The sequence below is a fragment of the Anopheles darlingi genome, chromosome 2 (assembly GCF_943734745.1).
Source record: "Anopheles darlingi chromosome 2, idAnoDarlMG_H_01, whole genome shotgun sequence".
Lineage (NCBI taxonomy): Eukaryota > Metazoa > Arthropoda > Insecta > Diptera > Culicidae > Anopheles > Anopheles darlingi.
This window is the reverse complement of record NC_064874.1, coordinates 8158018-8181317: the sequence shown is the minus strand read 5'-3', so window position 1 is coordinate 8181317 and position 23300 is coordinate 8158018. Positions and strand designations below refer to the sequence as shown.

At 49.2% G+C, this 23300-nt stretch overlaps 3 protein-coding genes across 7 annotated transcripts in view; 1 reads left to right on the top strand and 2 right to left on the bottom strand.

Moving 5' to 3' along the window:
- LOC125951183 (allatostatin-A receptor) overlaps positions 1-15173 on the bottom strand; it is a 36368-nt gene extending 21195 nt beyond the window's left edge. Inside the window, exons 1-5 of one of the 2 annotated variants that reach the window (XM_049679835.1) lie at positions 14989-15173; positions 6369-6963; positions 889-1043; positions 658-788; positions 368-515 (exon numbers count right to left, since the gene is read on the bottom strand). In XM_049679835.1, coding sequence (XP_049535792.1) covers positions 368-515; positions 658-788; positions 889-1043; positions 6369-6609 — 675 coding nt within the window. In that variant the 5' untranslated portion in view covers positions 6610-6963; positions 14989-15173. Of the gene's footprint in view, positions 1-367; positions 516-657; positions 789-888; positions 1044-6368; positions 7295-14988 lie in introns of those variants that run through there. The other variant, XM_049679834.1, reaches the window with a different exon arrangement.
- A 2944-nt stretch (positions 15174-18117) lies between these two features.
- On the top strand, positions 18118-20027 carry LOC125951167 (uncharacterized). Of its 2 annotated transcripts, XM_049679810.1 has the most exons (6): positions 18118-18430; positions 18523-18647; positions 18734-18858; positions 18925-19016; positions 19133-19346; positions 19447-20027. In XM_049679810.1, exons 1-6 carry the CDS (start codon positions 18125-18127, stop codon positions 19872-19874), a joined length of 1290 nt encoding a protein of 429 aa, XP_049535767.1. In that variant the 5' UTR covers positions 18118-18124; the 3' UTR covers positions 19875-20027. The 2 variants fall into 2 exon arrangements, with proteins under 2 accessions (XP_049535767.1, XP_049535768.1); XM_049679811.1 differs by lacking the exon at positions 18118-18430 and having other exon boundaries at positions 18490-18647.
- Positions 20028-20042: 15 nt separating this feature from the next.
- LOC125951166 (phenoloxidase-activating factor 2-like) lies at positions 20043-22237 on the bottom strand. 3 transcript variants are annotated; one of them, XM_049679808.1, is made up of 6 exons: positions 22068-22237; positions 21778-21982; positions 21589-21669; positions 21349-21500; positions 20956-21281; positions 20043-20885 (listed from the first exon to the last, which is right to left on the bottom strand). In XM_049679808.1, exons 2-6 carry the CDS (start codon positions 21923-21925, stop codon positions 20291-20293), a joined length of 1302 nt encoding a protein of 433 aa, XP_049535765.1. In that variant the 5' UTR covers positions 21926-21982; positions 22068-22237; the 3' UTR covers positions 20043-20290. The 3 variants fall into 3 exon arrangements, with proteins under 3 accessions (XP_049535765.1, XP_049535764.1, XP_049535766.1); XM_049679807.1 differs by having other exon boundaries at positions 21778-21993; positions 22068-22236; XM_049679809.1 differs by lacking the exons at positions 21778-21982; positions 22068-22237 and having other exon boundaries at positions 21589-21688.
- Between the last annotated feature and the right edge of the window lie 1063 nt (positions 22238-23300).

The following is a 23300-nucleotide window of genomic DNA, read 5'->3' as shown; positions in this document are numbered from 1 at the left end:
CCGCAACACCATTCCCGGCGCAACAGCTGCGTGCGCTCGTGTTGGTGAGTGGTTTTTGAAAATAGCGCCACAGTAAAAGGATTACGGATTCGCTTTGAACACACATCAAACGTATCCTCGCATAGGGCTCCATGTCCAATGGGGATTCGATTGATTATGCTGCCTCGGTAAAGCGCCTAGCCGGCAAATGGATTCCATCCACGAACGAATGTAGCACACACACACAATCACACGGATGCCGGGCGCCATCAAAAGAAATTAAATTCATCAGAAGCAGCAGCAGCAGAGCCAAGCCATCTCATCGGGTCGATGTGTTGGATGGAGCAGCTCGCTGGGATTGACGGTTGGTCATCGTCGCCGTACTTACGTGGAAGGCCACCAAACTGTAGCCCTCGGTTTGCAGGAAGAGGCAGGCGGTGTAGTGGCCACCCTGCCGCGGATAGTACACGACACCGTGCGTGATGGCCACCGGGATGGCCGTCGTCAGGATGATAAACCACGTGACGCAGATGGCACTAGATGGCGACGCCCGGAAAACGGAATTGAATGAAAAGTGTGAGAGCATGTTGGTCGACGGCGTTGGCGTAGTTAGCACGCCAAGGAATTCGTTCCCAATGCGTTGTCGTCGTCGTCGTCGTCGTTGTCGGTGCTACTTACATCGAGGCGTTCCGTTCGGTTCGGATCGACATGCTGGTGATGGGGTGGACCACGGCCAGAAAGCGATCCAGTGACATCAGCACGAGCGTGTACGCGCTGGCATGTGCGGTCACCACAATCATGTACTGTACCTGGTGTGAAAGAGAGAGATAGAGAGAGAGAGGGAGAGATGGAAGGTGCTAGAATCCGGAATGAAAAACGGTCGGTGGTCGGTGGTCGGTGGTCACTTACAAACTTGCACCAGAGATCACCGAAGGGCCACTCGGGCAGCACGTAATCGATGGCCGTGAACGGGACGCAGAACACCACGAACAGCAGGTCGGCGGCGGCCAGATTGATGATCAGCAGGTTGGTCGTCGATCGCATGCTCTGGTTGGCGGCCACAACTGTACCGAGTAAAGAGAGAGAGAGAAAGAGAGAGAGAGGGTAAAGACAGAGCATGGAAAGGGAGTGTTCTGTTTGTTTTCTGTCGTCTGGATGGGGAGAGCGAACGGACGTGCGATTCGGTTTCTGTTTTACAAATTCAATTACGCCGGAGTGACTCTTGATGTCCCGGCACTCTATTGTGCCAGAAAGTGCAACGATGTTGGAGAAATAGCCTCTCTTTTGGTCTGCTGCCTTTTGATGAAGCTAGTGAGATGTCATTTTGTTTTCGCTTTTTTCACGCTACCAGCAATGGAGGCGCATGGTATGCCGTGACTCGAAATGAAGATGAAAACAAGATAAACGAACGTTCGTCCGGATGTCGAATGACGAATGATACAGCTCTTTGATTGAGATTTGGTGTAAAACTTGCGAAAATTGTGCCCACATTTATGCCTACCACAGAACTAAGACTCGATGTGGAATTAAGTTCTTCCTCTTGATTCATTTCCTTTTTGCATCATTAATTAATTTTCTGCACGTATTTGTCCATTTGCAGTGTTTCCCTTTAGTTATTCTGCATTTTTGCATTTTTCAAGTAGTACATGAATATCGTGATGGTAAAACGATACGTCTTAGGCCAAACACGATTCTACACTTCTTTCATGATAAATAGAACCAGCCAAATCTAATGAAAATATGGGCGATAGTGGAAGATCCCCAGAGAGAACGCATCTATTATGCTGCTTTGTCAAAGTAAAGACGAGTTTTCTATTCATTTAAAATACTTAAAGCACGTCCAGTTCTGGAATTTTCTTCAAAGGAAGTTCTGGAATTTTCCCTCGGTTGTTCATATGTCTTTCATTCAGTTTATGGAACTGCCATATGCCTATTCAGGAATTTATCAAGTAGATACTTTCTCGGTGTATCATCTTTATCCCTTCAACTCAACTCCCTCCCTTCCATTCATTGCTCAACTCCCTTACATTCGAACTGCATTTGTACTTACTTTGTACACACAAAAGCTCTTCCTTTGAACCAAGAGAGATTAACCAAAGAGCAGAGAGCATTGCAACTTCAAAGCAGTTGATCGATTACGTTTTGAAACTAGATTGTTCCCTGAGCTATCTTGGAGATTGGGCTGCATTTTATTATTGTCGAAGTAGAAAATAATTCTTCTTGTAGATGATACATTCAAGGAACAAAACATTGGCATTTTTAGCATATAATATTTTCATTCACTCATTTGAAGGCAATTCGTTTTGCTTGTTTGTGCAGCAAAAGCACGGAATGAGGTACACCCAGTAGTAAGTGGAATTAGACCACATTACATTAACATTGAAAGACCTCTGGAGAAACCGTTTTCGCAATCATTGATGCAGTAACAAATGGTAATATTTTCTAAGCAAAACGTTCATACTGTTATTTTACCAGTCAACCAAGCAATGAATACTACCCACATGCCTGTAGAGGGAACCGAAATTCTGCGAATAAATTGATCCCTCATACGTCGAAACTTTATGTTTTGCAATTACAAGCAGATGGCGGAACGTCCCACGCCCGAACAGCTTATCTGCACAGAAGGGAATATCATCATCTGTATTCCATCTGGCTGGTTTCCACTACCTGCGCGAGCTGTGCATATTCTCATGGCCCCATCATTATCAATTAAGAAGCTCATCAGCTCGGTCTGATGAAGCGGCGAATATTTGATCCCGATATCGTTCTTCCGTGACATTCCCCTGGAGTAGTTTCATCTCTCTAGCGGTTGTTGCCCGGAGTCACGCCCGGAGTGTTTCAATTCAATAAACATGCTCACGTAACTCGAGTACCATTCGGACCGATTCCCTTCTTGAGTGTTTCGGTGCTTGCGATATGAATGATGAAACCGACCGGCCAGGAACGATGCAGTTGCAGAATATGGTATTTTGTTATCTGGCGGGCAAACGATTTCAATCGATTGCTCCCGTTTGAGTGTCGATGCGCAGAGCATCTCTATTGTTCATATTATCAGCCATACCAGATCATTGCATAGCAATGAACCTCTTGATACCGACAACGACCGGTTTCTGGTTACTGTATCCATCCTGCGTTCCTGCGCAAACGGCAATCCGAGTCGTTGACTGATTCGTAGAAGAAGCACCGCTTGACGCTGATTTCATAAATATTGTTGCCCATCCGATGGTTAGAAGAATCCCAGCCTTGAAAACCTCTTCGATCATTTCTCGTGATTATTACGTTGCATCGACTGCATTGCAAAGCATTGAGCTGTTGCTGCAGCTGCTGGTGCTACACTAATGAACAACTTTTACAGCTCACTTAAGGGCCATGGCGGCGAGGATTACGCAAAAGATGAGCGGCAGTCGTCGCTTCGTTTTCCATCAATTTAACGATGGAACGGCCTGGACGTCTTCACCGGAGATTGCACACTCGAAAGGGTGCAGCATTCATGGTGAGTAGGACGGCCATTCCTGTCAACTCTGGCATTCAAGAAGCCACAAAATGATGCCATCCGGCCAACCCGAAGCATTGCTGTTGCTGCTGCTGTTGCTACTGCGAATGGAAAACGATTTTTCAAGGCACGGAATGACTTACCGTCAAGGCGCATGCACACACACACCCGGACACAGAAACAGACAGTGGCAAACCACAGACCACCACAGCTGTCCCGTTTTGCTAGCCATGGTTTGTGGCTTGACTTAGTGGCCAACTCGTGGTCTTGGGGTCTGCATCCTGCCCGGATGCCACTGTAAATAGCTAAGCCAAAAGGCGTTCATCCGCTACGCTTTGTCCCGTTTGTTGCATCATCTTCAAAGGACCTGGACCAGGACCAGGGCCTGGCCCTGGACCTGGTGCAGCGAATGTAGAGCACACTTCCGGTGCCGTCGCCAGCCTGTAAGCAACCTGTACTGCGCCATATTTTCCAGTCCATTCGAGCGCACTGCTCGACGCATCCTGAAGGGAAAAGGATCGTATCTTTCGGAGCATAAAAGCGTTTCATTTTATCCCAGCTTTAGTTTGCCCTCTTCTCGAGACATCTGAGACGTGGCGAGGGCGACGGAAGCGTCATTTTGGGTGCTCTACCCTGCCCAAGGACCAATCTTGCGTTCAGAGTTCATTCATCAAATTGCGTTCCGTTGAAGCAGCGGAGAGCAGCTTAGGGGACAGCAACGGTGGCAGTGACAGAGAGAAGGGAACGACGGAGCGCGTGATGATAGAGTGAACGGCACTTGTTGCCGGCATTTATGGGGCTGAGCGCTCCTTTTCATTTCTGTACTTTTTTTTTTCTTCTGTCGCTTGCGTGTTCCGTGCGCTCCAGTTCGTGATGTCGAGTAGTGGACAAGGAAACCCTTCTCAGAGAGAGAGAGAGAGAGAGAGAGAGAGAGAAAGAGAGCGCGAAGGAGAGGAGAGAATCCTCGCTCATTCGAACAAGATTAATTACCCTTATCACAGCACCCCCTTGCCCTTCTCTTTTTCCCCACCCGATACCGCACCGGTCTGGTGTTGATTTCGTGCTCCTCGTGATGGTGTGCTGCTGCTGCTGCTTGGGAAGATCGATGCAGGATGCTCGGCCAAAAGTGAAGGAAAATGAAGGAAGGCAAAGTCCGGTCAGTGGAATATCAATTTTCGTCCATCGTGCAACGTGCTTCCCTCTTCTGCCCTCTTTTTGGACTGTGGCCCCGTCTTGAATTGAGCTATTCAATCATTCAACAAGCTGGGCGGTGGCCACCGCGATGCTTCATGCTTAAAGCAACATGGGCAATATAGCGACACAGTGGCAAGGTATAGGCCATAGAACGAGGGATGTGGCATGAGGGTGGCATTCCCGAGGGTCCAGTTTAATGCAATTATCCACCACAAAGTACCTGGTAGGACGAATGAAAAGACGCTGCTTGTGGGAAGTAAATCCTCCCTGAACTGAACGCCATAATCGATTTGCTATCCACTTTCAGTTACTGTTGCTTCCGTTTGATACACTTTCCAGAAGTTGCACCGGATGTGTTCGTGTGTGTGTGGGTGTGTGTGTGCGGGTGTTGGGAAGACAAACAGCCCACGAGACAAGCGCTGGGATTAGCGAGTAACGAAGTGAAAGATTTATTGCACTTACACACTCCCCTAAAAAATAAGGGAAGAGATGGCAGGACAAACAATGGAAAGGTTTTCCATCGAGACGATTGTTGAAGGCTCCTCCCCTCCCCTTTTGGGCCTTTCTAGCCTTTGTGCTGCTTTATCGCCTCTGACCTGCATTCTCGAAAAAGCTTTAAGGGGATATTTTTTTGGGGGGTGTCTTCGGACGTGCGAGCGTTTTATTTTTCATGAAGCGTAAAAACATCAGCGTGATTGGTTCCTCTTAACCCCCCCCCCCCCCCCCCAAGCAAAACGTCCTACCACCCCACCGGTACTCCGGTAGTGCGCCGATATGCCTCCTATCGGATTACGACGCTCGGAGCTTGGGGCGGAGATCGCGTGGTGCTGGTGCGCAGGTTTTATTTGCTCTTCTTCATCCATTTAGTGACACCCGTTTTTTGTTCCACTTTTGAGTAACGGGGGGAGGCCAAGTATTGGATTTCTAATGTATTCGAAACTCCGCAAAGCCCCGCATACCGCACACGGAGGTGTGTCGAAGGTTTAGAGTTTTTTTTTTGGAGAAAGGTTTGGTTTTTGTTTTTTTTTTGGATTTTCGCCGGCGGGTATTTCCCTCTGACGCTGTTGCTAATCCTCGCGCTGGTGGATTAGTGCTATTTATCGGTGAAAGGGCAAACCGCGTTGGCGGTATTGGAACCACTCCAGTGTCATGAATGTCAAACGCCACTAGGAAAGCAATCGCCGGACTTACCATAAACGCGGCTTTATGGCGTTCGTGACGTCCGTGGGTTTTAATGAATGTTTGATGAAGTCCAATGAGACCGGGACGAAGGAAAGAAGCCATAGAGATCGGATCCGCAGCGGCAGATACATCTATAAGCTAATAAGACCATTAATCAGGCACCACATAATGAATGTTCAGAACGGCCTCGGCGACAAAAGGGGGACAAAAACCCGACCTACGCGCAATTTCCTTCGCCGAAACGAACAGTCCACTCCAAACGCACCAAGGGCAATACAGTTTGATCATGATGATATGTGTGTGTGTGTGAATCTCATCTCGGAGGCGGCGGCGTTGCTGCTGTATAGCAACGCAACAGGCAGTCAAACTACAGTCTGCTAAGCAACACCAACACGTAGTTGGTTGCTTGGATGGCAACATCCAACGTCGAACCAGCAATTGAGCTTAACCACAGGGAAGGGCTACGGGCAGAAGGGATAGAACGAACGGGACGCCCCTCAGGGAGGGGGCCGGGACTTACCGATTACCACCAGACTGTTGCCGAGCAGTCCGGCCAGCCCGATGAAACCGAAGAATACGGGCACCATCATCGAGACGATCCGTTCGATCGTCGAGGTGTTGGCGTGGTACAGGGCCTCGTTGGCGAACGAGTAGTTCATCCGCTCGATCCAGGACAGATTGTTGTTGTCGGTGCCGGCTAGCGACTGCATCACGGCCACCGACGGCAGCAGCAGCTCGTCGTTCACTTCCGTATCGTTCATTGTTCGCCGCTAGTGTTTACGGACTACGGCCAACGAGTCCTAACGTCGTCTTGAAACGTCACGACCGGGGAGGGGTATCGTCTATCGATTAACACTTTAACAGCCTACTTAGTTCCGGGTGTTCCGGTTGGACTCACATTGCCGGATTGCCGGTTGTGCGATTTGCGACACTTGCGACTCACATTGCGCCTAACAAAGCACTGGTTTGCGCCACACAACACCGTGGCGTCGCGTTACGGTTTGGATAATGTTCGTTCGCTGCGCTACTGGTTTTTAACTCATTTTTTTGGGGGCGTAATTTCGGACACACGCCTCACTACCACCTATCAGTTGCTCCAAACTGTCAGCCTGCTACTAAAAAAAAAGAGGAGAATGGGAAGATCGAACGTGATGCTCGAGCGTTAAGCTGTTGGTTGAGCCAAAATGAAAATATGGTACCGGGGCACAGTTGTTCACACACACACATACACACATACCAGCGCATTGACCATATTTTACAATATTTCCCCCTTTTTTCAGACGACCATACCATATATTCACTTGAAACAAAAAGTTTGAAATCCTCCAGCTCTTTGTTTGTGTGACCATTCCGAATGCGGGGGGACCTCGTTTGTTTTCCGTTCCGCTCTTCGATCGATTTCGATTTTTCACTGTGACGGCACATTTACTTAGTAACAGTTTTGAGTGCGCCAGGATGCCAGATGCACGCAATGACGCTATTTTCCCCGGTTTTCTACGCGATTTCTGTTTGTGCAATGGCGCCTCACCGTGTGCCCTTTCCCCGCTGGCACACTCCTCGACTGCAACGCTATTGCATCACACATACACACACACACACATGGTGCAGATAACAAACAGAGCGCGGTTCGTCCCGGCCAGCCAAACGGTTTATCCCCTGGTGCATGATAAGCTGCTGAGCATAAAACGTGCGCGCCATAAAACGGAAAGTGGAACTGCTAAAAACAAAAAAAAACAACGACGTTTGCGTTGTTCCGGGTCGAAGAGAAACTATTAATTTGCTTCCCGTGCTCGTGCATCCGATCCGATCCGAACGTTCCGATTGGTATCATTTGCGAGCCGGAATGTATTTCCGGTGATTCGTTTTCTACAATCGGAGAATCGGAGTTTTCTGACTTTCCATCCGGAATTCATTTTCAAAGGGGGGGAGAAGGGAAATGGGAAATTTGTTTCCGGTTTGTACAACATTGGAAGTCCTCAAGTGTCTCATCCATAGCAACGCACGATTCATTTCCTCGTCAAAAATGGCATTCCCGTTCTGTCAAGCTGGCGGGGGCAAAAGCAGCAGCTAACATCAAAGTAACCCATTTTTAACAAATTCTCCGAAGTGGAAGTCCCTCCGAGTTCGTGCCGCAAACTTCAAAAGCGAACGAACGAGGTATGATTACGTCGACTTACACTGATGACGCTTGATGAAAATCTCGGTCTCTCGAGAGGTCTCGGCCGGCTCGTGGACGGCACCGGGAGCTTTCAGTAAATTCGCTTTGACAAGAGTGTATTATTGGAATGTTGGGCGGCCGCTTTGCTCAACTTTGCTTCATAAGCAGACCCCTGGAAGCCCGGAACTGAACTCTCTCTCTCACTCCGAACTGCCACCAGCAATAACTTGAATAACATGAATTAAACAGCTTACCACCAGCTAAGCTAAGCAAGCTTGCAAGCGTTTCATTGATAAAAACTTGTTCCTGGTTCGGGGGCTGCAATAGGTTGGTTTATCCGTAATTCATAACACGTCTGGATCGCAATTTGCCGAATGCATTCATATACATTTCCCGTCGTCGTTCCCGGTTGGGATAAAAGCAATGCTGCAGCCTTAATCAACAGTACAGTTGGAGCCTGTTGGTGCTTGTATCGGATGCTCCGGTAGTCGCCAGACTAAACCGACCGAGTTGTTATCGACTTCCGAACTGGCAGGGATTAGTAGTAGTGGTCGGGATTAGTAGGAATTAATTCCGTGCAGCTTTCGGTCCAACTCGCACACATACATACATGAACATGAACACATGTGTGGAAAGAGTGGAATAAATGTAATTGTAATTGTCGACGCGGATCGCTAATCCGAATCCGAATGAATTATAACCCTCATCAATCAATACGCTCCCACTCCGGAGTACCGGAGGAACCGAGGAATGGTGTTATGGCAACGACGCTCCCTGGAACGTGACTTGTCGCCTTTCACTTCGTTCCGCTCGCTCGCTCGCTCGCTCGACCGGTCGGTCGGTAGCATACGGAGCGAGTGTCGATTGCGGTCTTTAGCACCCTTTGGCAACACTCCTTTGGGCTTCCTTCTGTTTGATGTTTGAAATCACTAAATAAATCACTCCCACCCGGGCACAGGCAGACAGGGCCATGAACACAATTAGCGAAAGGAAGCAGCCGGTGGAGGGCCATCGCTAGAGTAGAGCCCAATGCCGCGCCACGGTGTCTTCACCTTCACGCCATCGTCTCGGAGCGTGCTAATTGCTGCCTGGAAATGCCTTGAGGCGTTATAAAGCAACGCACCGGTGCGGCGCTTAAAGTCGGTATGCCTGGGAATGTTTAAGGGATTGATTAATCTCTCCCTTTCCCCTTCTCTCTTCCTCTGGACTGGAAAAAATCTCGGTCAACGACGAAGGCGCTTCCTCCACCGGAGGATGTCAAGCCAAACTCCAACTAATATTTATGCCGCACCATTAGCCGGAGGTGTTCTTTTTGTACAACACGCTACCCGGCGGTTCCAACAACTTCCAAAACTGTTGTTCATCATCAGCCGAAGGACGGTCATAGTGTTACGGCTCCAGATGGGGTCGGGAACGTTAGGAGAAAGTTGAGAGCAGCAGCAGCAGCAGCAGTAGCAGCATTGCCTACAAATTAAAGAAGCCCCTCCGACTCGCTGGCGCTGTCCAGCTCATATACACCGACACGCGCGCAATTCGGGAAAATGGGGAAAATGTAAATTTGTTGGAATGCACACACACACGCCCACCCGCACGCACGCACACCCACAGTTCGCATTCGCACAATTTGGTAAATAAGTTTGTTGGAAAACCAGCATTAAATTGATTGCGTGCTAGCTGACGAGCTGCCCTGGCCCTGGCCTCCGGGCCTCCGGGCCCTCTTGACAACGCCTCATTTCGATAATGGAATTCTACACATTCCCAGTTTCGAGTTCAACGCGAGGTTCGAGTTTGTGCCGCTCCTTCTGCTCCCCATGGGGGATTTCGTGTTTGCAATATGGGGCGGAGCGGGGGGTGCTACGATTTCCATCATACAAATCGATTCTCGTCGCTCAATAAGGGGTTAGTTAGTGCGCGTTCGGGCCCCCAGAATCCGGCTCAAATGGTTGTCCTGGGCGCAAACAACAGGCTGCAGCAGCAGCAAACATACACACACACACACACACACACACATAGAGAGAGAGTTGAGCTCCAGCTGTGAAAATGGCCATCATGGTTTCCATGAAGCTCCACGGACTCGACTCGACCAGAATAAACAAATGCGCAAAGTCGCAGAAAGGGGGGAACTTCGGAGGAAAAAGAGCACCACAGATTCACATTCCAGTGCCTAGTTGGAAATGCGACTGGAGAATATGATACTACTAGCATGACCCGCGTGCGTCGCTACGCGTAGAAGATTAGGTTTTACTGAAATGTTCTATTTCTTTGTGTTAGTACTTTGTGTGTTATGATGGTTGTTAATATTTGCCGATGATTCAAACTTGGTTACATGATCGCCAACCATGGTATTGAGCGTATTTTTGAATTTCATGGATTAATCAGCTACTATTACTAAATTATCATTGGCAGTTGATACTCGGCTGGCACGCTTCCCTTTTGCCTGCGAAGGAATCGGAAGCATTGCTGCGACTAACGCAGACTGCTTGTTGTGTATGTAATCCCGTTGCCTTTAATTCCTCCTCGCTTTTGGGGGACTATCGAGCTCAGGTTTTTGTCGTTGGTGCTAGGCCCTCGGAAAGGGGTCCTCGCTTTTGGGATACCATTAGCGTCGCAAAGAATCTGAGTTTTCTAGTCACATTCTCCTTTATTCGCAAATCTACTGCCCTTTTACACACAACACACATAATGACTCATTTTTCCAATAACTGAGTTGAGCTCCTCACGTTGCCACCTGGAGTTTAGACCCCGGGGAACAGCACTTATGATAATGTTAATATTTGATATATACTGCCATTCAGTATAAATTCGATATGAATCCCATTTTTTTTAGCTGATGTGATGAATGATGTAGTAAATGCTTGCAAATAAACTATAGAATTCAACATGAATATGAATGTTCCGTATTTTCATCGATACGGCCGGATATCGGTGTCTAACACGACGATTGAAAATATCTGGATTTTTCATATTGCGCTTCAATTATCATCATTGTTGTTTGGGGAAAGTGAGGATTTTTTTACCTCCTACTAAACGTGCAATCGAGTACATCCTAAACTGTTAGTAATGTGTGTGCACATTTTAATTTTCTATACATAATTTTTTGATCTTTGATGAAATTTCGAAAATTCGAACTATGCATATTGCCTGCTTAAACCGGTCTGAGCTAAGCCTTCTAGGATAAAATTCTCATCAATTGAATTAATTTGCGCTGGCAACGCTCCCTGGCGGTCAGTATGGCAACTACTGTTCGGTGAATTAGTGGATTTTCAAAAAATCATAAAAAAATAACTGTTTGAGCTAGGACTTAGAAAATTTGATATTATTAGTTTTTTTGTATTAAAAATCTAAGAAAAATATCAAATCATAGTTTAACAGAAAGTTACGAAAAATAATTTTCCTATTTTTTGAAAAAGTTAAGTAATGGGAATGAAATATAGTTTACATCCGATTCTGACACCTACAGAAGAGACCCACAAAGTTTGGTTCGAATCGGTTCAGCCGTTTCGGAGGAGTTTGGACACAAAAAAATGTGACACGAGATTTTTATATATATAGATTCCGAACGATGGACCACTCCGGGACCAGTACGGCCGGGAGAAGTGTGTCTGCGTCGCATCATCGCATATCAAATTATGTGCAGCATGATTCCACACGATTGAACGGGCTGGTGGCCATGGTGGGCGAGGGGGTAAGTCCATGCGGAGTCGCCGGTGGCATGGTCTTAAGGGGGTACCCAGACCCCCCCCCCCCCCCCCAGTGGTCTATTGTTGCATGTTTATTTATCGAAAGGATTACCGGAGCCTCCGGTGAACGATGGTCCCAAGAGGGATGGGGATGGAAAGAGGGAAAGAAAGGGGTTGTAAAGGGTGGGGGGGAGTGGTGTTTACGAATATTTATGCAAATCACTTTTCGCGAGAGAAGGCTCCTCCTTCGGCACCTCCCCACCTCCCCGGTCCCGATTAGCATCCTTTTGCGTCAGCAAGAAGAAGATGGAGAGATGGAAAGGAAAAGAGTGAGCGAAAGAGAGAGATAGAAAAGGGTTGAAGAGGAGAGGGAAGACGAGGACGTGATTATGTCACTAGCGCTGTGCTGCCTGTTGGTGCCAGCTTCAGCCTCGAAGAAAGACACACACACACACACACACGCGCGGGCGCGCACGCACACACTCACAGGATCACGTGTTGCTCCAACGAAGCAGCCTCTGCCGGTCGCTACGCTCGTTAACTGGAAGCAATTAAGCAACGGAGGCACTAATCGGGGAAACCTATTAAAATTGAGCATCTTCCACGCTTCTTTGGCTTTGACTTTGCCACTCCGGGAGGTAGGCGGCGCGGCCGCACCTTCACCGATTTGAAAGAAGAAACTGAATGTTTGAAAAACGGGGCCGCAAAAAGGGCGAAAGTAGATAAACGATAACATTGGACACACACACACATACCTACGCACACATCCATCGGATGGGTTGGGGAAAAAGGAATTATGGTCCCACGGTGGTACAGGACTCAGGGCAGGATCAGGGAATGAATGAGAGAGGGAGAGAGAGAGCAAGCATTCCGGTGTGCGAAAGGACACAAACACACTTGGCATACACCCAAGATGAGGGTTCCCGAGGCTTCAAATGAGCTGCGCCGCTTGCTTCTAGGGGTCTCCTCTTCGCTGAGCTTTTCTGGTCTCTTTCCGGTAAAGGTTCGCCAAACCAAACAGCACCAATGGCGTAGAGGAAGGCCAGCGGGGAGAGGGGACTAATAAATGAAGATAAATATTTGTTATCCCCGCGTACGCCGGGTGCGTCAGTGTGTCATTGTTGGATGCTGGCTGGTTGGCTGCTGTTAGCTGCAAGGCGGCAAGTCAGCCGGCATGATGTATCACCTTGTACCGCCACAGCTGGCCCCACCACGCAGGTATAATACCATCAGCAACCTGAGGGGATCTGAGGGAAATGAGGGTTGGGAAATGAGTTTTCCACCGGTGTGTCCATCATCATTAACCCCGGGGATGGGATCGCCCGGAATCGAGGGTTTCATCGACGGTGCGGCGCTTATCACACCTAATGGTGGCGTTGGCCGGCGAGTGAGGGGACGTCCCCGAACCGAAGTCGAAGTCGAAGTGCCGCGATGTCTTCGCTCAACCGAAGGTGGAAATCCGGAAAATAATGGGATTAATGTTAACCTTTTCGCTCGTTGGCTGGCTTGACCTCGCCGGGCCTGTCAGTGTCTGCACCAAAAAGCCTATTCGATTCCATTCCGATGGCGGAATATGTTCCTCGAGAGTTCGTTTAAGGCCGCGTTCGACGAGTGTGATCGACGTCCACCTGTCATCGGATACAGACCATGCTGGAGAGGTTTAAATAAATAACGAAACACGAAAGTGCTGCAGAGCGAAGCGGGCAAATGAGGAGATGGTCCAATAGATGGCCGCACCGTAAATCATGCCGTTTCCATTGCTCCAACTGATAGCGACCAACCCGGTAATAGAATTTGTCACATCCAGACCCCTTCTTCCTCCGGTTCACCCCAGCCAGCATTCCAATAATAAACGCTCCAGATGGTCGTGGACGACGATGACTACACTGCTGTTAGTGACATGCATTGCAGGCCCTTTCCCGTCACGGACAAAACAAATCAACGCACCGAACCGAAACTGAAACTGATAACAGGACTAAATCCGGCCGGAGCCTACCGGAAGTGGTTTGGTATCGAAGTTATCTTCGGTTTTTTTTTCTTTTTGCTGTCCCCTATTTTTGGCACAGGCCTAAGGGTTGCCTCGGGCTCCCCGCCCCCCCCCCCCCCCCCCCCCCCCTGCGATGGGAGACGCATCTTCGTCAGCAGCAGCAGCAGCAACTTTCCAATAATTTATTGGATTCCATTCGCGTCGTGCGCTCCATCCGTCGTTCCGTTCCTGGAAGGAAGTACCACTCAAGCCGGGCATTAACGGCACGTAGCCGGGTGCGTGTGTGTGTGCGAGTGTGTGTTGCTTAATCACACGCCGCCGGCCGCTGCCGTCGTTGTTGTGTTGCGTTGTTTGTTGTTTACACAGCACTTCACACGCGTTACGCCATAATTTCTTGGATCCCTTGCCAGGCGCACCAGAAAAAGGGGACCTTTCGTCCTTATAATGGCGGCTACGCCTGTGATTGCCCGTTACAAGCGCACTATTATGTTGTGCCAGTTCCTCACCTCCACCAGGGGGGCCATTGACTTTAACGAATCTGTAACCAACTACCGACGACGCACTGCTACAACCTTCGTGTCTGATCTGCAAGGTCTCTCGTGGTCACGTTTCTGGTGTTTCTGTGGTTCACGAACCCTACTCGGCTCCTCGGTCGAGATTGTTATAACTTGAAACTCTTGCGCACAGCAGGCTGTGCACTGTGGATGATATTGTTTTAATTCGAATACACCACCATGAAGTGGCCTTCCCGTTGCTCGTTTATTTATGATGTCTGCGGGGGAACGGCACACAGGGGTACACTCGAGACACTGGACAGCGAAACTCGATGCGTCCGCCATTGGGGGGGGGGGTAACACAAACAATCCGTTTTTCCGTTTGTTTGTGTGCGATTCGTGGGGAATAGTTGTTTGCTGGCCATTTGTTTCCACAATGGCCTCTGCCTTTCTATTTTTAATGGTTCAATGATTTCGCACACACACACACACACACTCACACACATGCACTTCACCTACTAGAAGTTGGCCATCACCTAACTATCTCACCAAACTAGCTCTACACCACTACGGGTCCTAGCGAGAACACGTACAACCGTCCTGATCTCGGCACCAAATGGCGGCAGCGCAGGATTGCTACGACCGACTGATACGAGATGCAAACGAAAACTGATGAAGGCAACAGCAGCAGCAGCAGACCATCATCATCGTCGTCGTCGTCGTCGTCATCATGGCGTGCTGTGTCGGCTTCGGTTGCCCAGCTGCTGCTGCGTGAGTGCGCCGTGGCGTGTATATCGCTCAGCACCAACCAACCAACGTACCATCATCAGCAATGTTGAGGAGGGGTCTCTCGTCACGAGGACGAGACTCCTTATCTCTGGTAAGCTCGTGCAGAAAATGATGCTTTTTTCCGGTGGCTTGTTGGACTCGTGAGATCGTCCGGAGTCGTCCGGAGAGATACCAGTGCGAAAGACACCACAAGGAAGGATGTGTGTGTGAGAGAGAGAGAGAGAGAGAGAGAGAGGAAGAGTCAGAGAGAGTGAGAGGAGTGTTTCTAGTATCTAGAAAAGTGAGCAGAGAAAGAGAGAACGAGCGAACGATGGTTTTATCCGTTGGATTGCTGGTTGTGGCGGGGTTTTTGTTTTGGAGGCCAAGATAACTAGTGATTCCTACTTAAAGTTGCTTCGGTGTTTACAAGACGCGATGATGGAGGCGCCTTTCCCATGACCCAGAGAAGAGAGCGAGAGAGACAGAGACAGAGCGTGTGTTTGTGTGTGAAGGATGACGAATGCTTCGGGGTGCTATACCCGTGCATGTCAGCGTTGGTAGTACATCAAGTAACTCAGTAGACACATGCCATCTATGCTCCCCATGTGCCATCATCATCAGCCATACATACACACAGCAACAGGTGGGCCTTGGTTGGCTTCATGGTATGCTTTTCACCCTTATCGTTGATGCAATACTTCAACCTTTTCGATGCAGAGAGATGATAGAGCGAGCTAGCGGTACGGTATGGCCCCTTTTGGGAGCTACCAGTGCGGTACTTAGTAAAAGGCCAGGCCAGGCCAGCAGGGCTGGCTACAACGGAGCAACGCACAAACGGATGCGTATGTATTCCCGCGTGTAAATTGAATTTCCGTTGGGATGCACCGGCGATGGTTGCTTCGGCGAAGTACAAACTTCCGCCTCAAGCTCATCATGGTTCGCGCTCTAATTAAGAACCGGACAGGGCCAAAAAGGAAATGAAACCACCGGGCAGGAGAAGGAATGCTTAGCCCGGGGGGAGAGGTACGCGGTACGCCGTTTGTTTGATATCTTTAATTAAAAATGCTCCACAAGAATTCGCGAGGTTTCTTTTCCTTTCTTGTTCCATAAGATTATCCCGCTTGGTTAGGGTTTGTGTTTGTGTCCTTCCTGAAATGGTCCCAAACGTACCCAAAGATGGCCCCCGGGGGGATGAATCGGGTGTCGATCTGCAGCGGCCTTATTGCTACGGGATGCAGATCCCGGTCCTTAATGGCAATCACGGAGCAGGAAGTGGGTTGATGATGATGATGTCGGGATAAAGGGATCTCTACAAGTCTAAACAAGAGCACCGACAGTGTTGGTGGGTGCTACTGCTGCTCACGGTTCAGGATGAGGTTTACTTACAATTAAACCAATTAATTATAAAAATAAAAACAAAACCAACCCTCCCCGGAAGTCGAGTTCCGCGGATCCGCGTTCTGTAGCGGATGCAATGGCTAATGTTATTAACGAAAAGTGCTCTCTCCAATCAAGTGTCCAATTCAATATCTTCTAATTGCGATCTGCATGCTCGCTTTGCGCTGCTCCGCGCTGCTCTGGCGAAGGTTTAAATGCCCAGGTTTAATTATAGTGCAAAACGGCCACCCTGAGCCCCGGCGTTGTGGATTTCCGGAACGGACAAACAGCTGGAAAAACACCTGCAGCCTGTTAGAGCGTAGTTGCAATTAGTACTGCGGTCTTTTCAACGCCAGTTCAATTCAACCACGGCCCTGCTAGTCACGGTTTATGAAGGCAAATGTTCGTTTAAATATAGAAAATCCTTTAATTTATGCGTGGTAAACGAGTTGCCCTCGGAATCTGCCTTCGCGCGGATACCATACCCTTCTGCTTAATGGAGTTTTCCAAAATTCAATTCATGGTATCGCGCAACATGTTAATGTGCCCACGTGTTAAATCGTTTATGCATATTTCGGTGATGCGAGCGTGCGTCAAAGAAAAGGACGCACCCGACATTGTGCCAAGATGAGTTGGCCGTTTGCACAAAGGAGTTGCGCCATCGATGGCGGAGGTAACTAACTGGAAGATATTCAACGGAAACGGAAAGCTAATCAATGGGATTCGCGCGATGGTTTGTTGTCGGAATTCCCGGATACCGGGTCTCCGGGAAGTCAACCTGTATCATGTAGGTGGCCAGCTCGTGTCGCGTGCACCTTCTTGGGATCGCATGCGTTCCCGTGAACACTCCCCAGGGAGCGGTGCGGGTACGTGGCCTTCCTAATCCTTTTTGCCATGCCACGCTACTAAGGGGCTACTTTCTCCCGTAGTGAGCCAAGCGTAAAAGTGCACTTCAACCTAGCATTGCGGGATTGCCGGGCACGCTCATGGATTATTCAGTGGACTGTACAAATCGTAAGGACTTTCCGTGCCGGTACATTACAGGAACGGACGCTATTCATTACGCGGGTAACTTTCTGTCGAGTTGAGGATGGGTTGTGCGCAACCCTTTCAAGAAGTATGTGTGTGAGGTAGGCCCGGGCCCGTAGCATTCAAATGAGGGCAAGCGTGGGCACGGGATGCGGATTCTGTTTTTAGTTTTGTGTTTCTTCTGCTTTCTGTCCTTGCTCCTGATTAAATCATACCAGAGATGATGCAATGGCCCTGTTTTGAAGTTAAATTTTGTTTGAAGCTTTTCGAGTGATGTTGTTTGCTTTTACTTGGAGCATAGCATAGTTATTTTAGTTGGAGCATACCTTTGAGTTGAACGAAAACGTCCAATCGACTGAGTGATCGTGTTCCAAATTTCGGTTGGTTAGCTTGGATGAGTTTTTTTTTATCGAAATTATACTAAATTTTCACATTTCGTTATTAGGAAAATCGTTTCAATTGAATATTATTTGTTTTTCCCAAAACTCTCGGAATCATTAATTTAAAAATACCTATGCTACAACGTGTCCATCGTTTAAATTTCGAAATCCCAACGGTTGATTGTGCAACTATAGCTGGACTGCTCACTCCATAGACCAAATCTCGGATATCTCTTTCGCACATCGCTTACCCGGCACTTACTCGACCAACATTAGGGCGTTTCTACACAAACGGAAAATTTACGTTACGAAACTGTAATTTTCATATCGCAGTGAAACGTTTATACAAAAAAAACTATGCGTGTTGCAGCTAGTTTCTATTCTAAGAATATTCCGTTGCACTATGAAAATTTCGATGCCCGTGCAAATTTTCCTTAGGTGTAGAATCAACCTAACGTGCGAACAAAAACAATCGACGACACAAAAAGTTCATTGTTGTTGCGCCTTCTCCTGCCTCGTCTCTCGGCCCCAGAGTGTGCTGCTGATTGTGAACTATTTCAATTGTGTTGCGTGTGGTCACTGCGAGGTTCGCACGGCCAGTAAACTACCGCAAAGTTCGCTGTGGCAGCGCGTAAACAACCCGTGGTCGTCTTCGGTGTTCCGGTTTTTGCTCTGGGTTCTTTTTGTCGTCATTGTCGCCGTGAAACACGTAAGAAGCACGTGGCGCAGGGTACTAGTAGAGTGACCGCAGCGTGCTGGCGCCACTAGATGAGTAGAGCGCTCCTCTTTGTTATCCCGCAGCGCTTGCTTACCGCCGCCGTCGTCCGATGTAATCGCCACTCGCAATTGATAACGCGCCACTGGAGCAAGATGAGCGAAAGGCAGGAGAACACCATCGTGAAGGGGGCCGACAGCTGGTTTAACAAGTAAGTTGCACGCCTGCCTCGCGTCTACTACTCTATTAATAACCCGATCTTCCCTTGTGGCCACTTGTTGGCTCCGTCGTCACCAGATATACGGCCGTGGAAAGCTCTCCGGAGGGCACATTCAAGGGAGTTTTGGATCGGTTCAATGGAATCACCGTCGACTCCAACATGGAAACCTGCAGTACGGACAGTTTTCCAGACATTCTGAAGCGTAAGCGCGTAGTACTTTCTAGAACGTTCTGCGGATATTAACCTGCTCATACTCTTTAACCGGCAGGATCGCTGGAGCACTGGATCGACCGTAAAACACGTGGTGTTTGGTTCAAAGTTCATCTGAATGCCGCGAGCTGGATACCGGAGCTAGTCAATGTGAGTGCACGGAATCGCAGCAACACACGGCTGCCGTTGTCGTCGCGACGGTGTCAAGGTGACGGTGCCTTTTGGTAACCAAGGTTACTAACGCAACCTTGAACGTTTCTTCGTAGAATGGATTCCAGTTCCATCATGCCAAAAACACGTTCGTCACGCTGTATCGTTGGTTGCCGAAGGACGAAGTGGTCAACATTCCGCCGTTCGCCCACACGATGGTCGGTGTGGGGGCACTCGTGATAAACGAGCGTAATCAGGTGCTGGTAGTGAGCGAGATGCACGCCCTTATCGCCGGGTCTTGGAAGCTGCCCGGCGGTTACGTAGAACCGAGTACGTACTTCGAGTTCGCGTCGTTTATTTTTAGGAATGCGTCACGTAACTCACCCATATCTATTTTACCCTCTACCGCTCCTCTACCCTATTGTGATAGATGAAAACTTCATCGACGCTGCGATACGGGAGGTGGAGGAGGAGACGAACATTCGTACCAAGTTTGAATCGGTCATCTCCATCCGGCACGCCCACGGTGCCGGTTTCGGGTGCTCCGATCTGTACATTGTGATGGCCCTGTCGCCGCTGACGGTGGAGATTAGCAAGTGCGATCGTGAGATCGCCCGGTGCGAGTGGATGAATGTGGACGAGTATCTGGCACACCCGAAGGTACACGAGACCAATCGGAACTTTGTGCGGACGTACCTGGAGTACCGGAGGGCGGGCGTACGAATCGATTGTACCGAAGAGATGCACCAGGTGCTGAAAAAACGCTACAACATCTACTCCGTTGCCAAGGTGACAACGGGCGATGGTAAAGAGGAGGGTACCACCAACAGCAACCACAACGGTACGCCAAAGTTATAGCAAGCCGTCGCGACGACTACGACGACGACACCACGTTGCTAACACGCTGTTGCTGTTAGTTGGCTTACGGGACGGATTAGATACCCAGCAAAGGCCAGGCCAAGCCAGGCAGGCAGGTACGTAGGTAGAGAAGGGAATGGAAGGCCAACTGGCCGAGGGAAGCGCAACGAGACTAAAACATTGTTTTATTGTTTGTTACACAAAGTTAAATCAACAATCGCGTTGGAATTTTCTGTTTTTTTTTTGCTTTACTTCCTCCCCTCTCAGTGTGTGGACTGATTCGTTTGCTTTGATTGTTACCTCTGTAAATATCACGATACTTAACGGTCTCTCGGCCGTGCGGTAGTAGTTGGCTATTGTAATTGTTCGTTGTTTGTATTTGGTTATTGTGTGTGCGCTTTGGACCGACGGGCGGGTTAAACGGTGGCGATTGTGTTCGTAATCCACGAGATGTATGAAGCAACGTTGACGTACACACCAGGGATGCCATTAGCACCGCACCCGATACCCCAAGCTACCAAGCCTACTACATAGAAGCGCCCATTGAGCGCACAGACCAACGGTGAACCGCCGTCGCCGGTACAAGCGTCCTTTCCGAGCTCACCACCGGCACAAAGGAAGCTGGTCGGATCTAGCACAAAATTCGGCCCGAGTCTTGTCGTACGGAGTGCCGTTTGGCAGCTGGCCGTCGCTACTACCGGCACGTCCACTTCCTTCGGAATCGATTGGAAGGCTCCGCTGACGAAATCGTTCTTACCCCAACCGGACACCCAGCAGCGGCTGCCGTCGAACGAGGTGACCGGTAGACAGGCGGTCGTGATGGTCGGTACCGTCCCAAGGGTGACCGTACCGGAGAGCCGGAGTAGGGCAATGTCATTGCGAAGGTTGGCCGAGCTAAAGCTTGGATGCACGAAGTAACGTGTAACCGTGAACTCCTGCACCGGAAATGGTTCCGTGGTGGATGCGGCATCCCATTCACCCAACCGCACCTTCAATGCACGCGTTCCAGAACTGCCAAAAGAATAGGGAACGATGGATCGTCAATCGTGGACATGATAACTCCGGAGACAACGGAACATACGTGTAATCCGATATCTTATGGGCAGCCGTAAGGACGTGATTCGCATTGATTAGCGCACCGGAACCGACGTATACATCGCCAGGCCCAAGAAGCACCACCTGCCACGGATACTCACCATAGCTGGCCTGATTGGCCGCAACGGCGGGTGCATTAGCGACCGGCGGATACTGTAAACCGCACGGATAGCTACCGGCCAGACAGCAACGCTCTAGCCCCGACTGGCATGTGCTCGGAGACACGATGTTTACGGAAAGGACCTGACTGGCGGGCGTCGTGGTTGTAGTCGTTGTAGCCGTCGTCAAGGTAACGCCCGTATTGGCGCTAGGCTGTTTGGGGTACACAAAGACGGTTTTAAAGTAACTCGAAGTGGGCGCGACCGCACGTTGCACTTACATTCGATACGATTCTAACATCCAGCTGACCAGCACCATCGGTAGAAGTACCAGTTCCGATCGACGAAGCATTGCAGCGTCCCGTTGGAACACAGATGCACGTCTGGCCACCGACCACCGTACCTGGGTTAACGATATTAGGTACGAGGCCACCTTTAGTGGGAGGTTTAAATGGAAAAAGAAGAAAATCAAGCAAGCGTTTAGCAAAATAAGCTGTCGATCGTAATGGGGGAATACCAACCGGTCGGTATCGGTACGACACCCGTCAGCACACCGCTCGTTATTCCGTTGCTCACGTTAAATGTGGCCTGTCGTGTTAGGTCTTCGCGAGCACAGCGCATAAGGAAGCAAATTATGAATGAAAAAGGAAAAGCCATTAAGATGCGAGCGGAGTATTGGAAAGCTGCAGCTCCTGCCTAGCCCTACGTACCATTCGCAGGGGACCCTTCTTCTTGTGGAAAATTGAAGGCTCGAGGTGCGGGCAATGATTGCTCCACCGTTTTGATGGTTACTACGATCCCGTTGAAAAACCCGAAATAACACAGTAGCAGAAGGGGTTTCGCTGAAAGACGAGCCATGTTTTAATGGCCTGTTTCCTGTGATTCCTTGCTCACTCGATCAAAGTAGGCCAAAACCTGTGCAAGAGCTGAAGAAGCCAGCGAAAAATGCAAGGAGTAAGTGATTGCTTCTGGATGTCCTTCTAACGCCAACAAAACGCACGTGAAACTGGCCTTATATCATTTGCCTCTGGCTCAGGGAAACACTATAGTTTCGAAACACAAATCTTAAATTACAACACTTCACTTAGGGAAAATGCACCAAATCAGAAGTACTGCCGCTGGTACTGCTGAAGCGTCCATAGCAAACACGCGACGCAAACGGTGGGGCTGTTCCTTTTATATTATTCCTGGTGGAAAATGAAATTGAGGGAAAGACCCATAATTACGAATCACACATATTTGCGCACACATACCTTCGTCACAAGGTAGTACATTCGACAGTAAACGATCAATCGATGGCGCTCGGCGGTTACTAGCACAAATTACTGACCCGCTTACGTCGTATGGTGTTTGTGGGCACAAATGATGGTCGTGACCCTCTGCTTTTTGCCCGCTTTTCCCTTTGAGGAACCAGCTTCGGAAAAAGTGAAAAGTGTCACAGTTGGAGGGATGAACAAATTCTAAAACAAAAAAGCCCCGACACCCAATCAATCATCGCCAGCAGGGCAGCGGTTTTGAAAAAAGTGTCCCTCGCAACGACCACAATTGTGCATTGTTTTCGGGCGCCTTGAAGCGTGCAGGGCCAACTCCTAGTAGTGCACCTCGTGGTCATGTCGTGTCGAACTGTAATGCGTTTGGTTTGGCCAGCGGCGAACGCTCTGCTTAAAAACTGTATGGTTGTTTTATTCTAGTGAGTTTTATAGCTTAGTTTAGTTCGCGTTCATTTGTTTTCTCTGTGGCCTTACACCCTTTTCTCTTGTGCTACTTATCGCTATCTCACACGCATGAAACATGGCGAGCGATTCGCAGCTCTACGTACCTTTCTCAACTCCTCACCTTCCTGCCAACCTATCTATCTCTGCGCCCTAACTCCTGATGCTTTTGACTTATTTTGTACAATAAAAGAAAACCGCATTACGTCGCCGCCATCGCAGCAGCCTCAGTTGGAAATCTCCCGTATGATGCTGGCTACCCGCTCCTGGTACTGCTGCATATCGGAGTCGGAGAAGACGGTCGACATTTGTTCGAACGTTTCGCGCAGGAAATCGTCGCGCTTCTGGCGCGTCCGCAGCATCCGATCCAGCTCTCGCTTAACTCGCTGACGCAACCGGTTCTTGGCCTTCTCGATCGTCACCCGTATGTCCTCCTTGTTCTGTCGACGTCGACGGTTCAGTTCGGCATTGCGCTGCCGACGGGCCGCCTTTTGTTCGGGCGTTTCGTTCTGCCGCTTGAT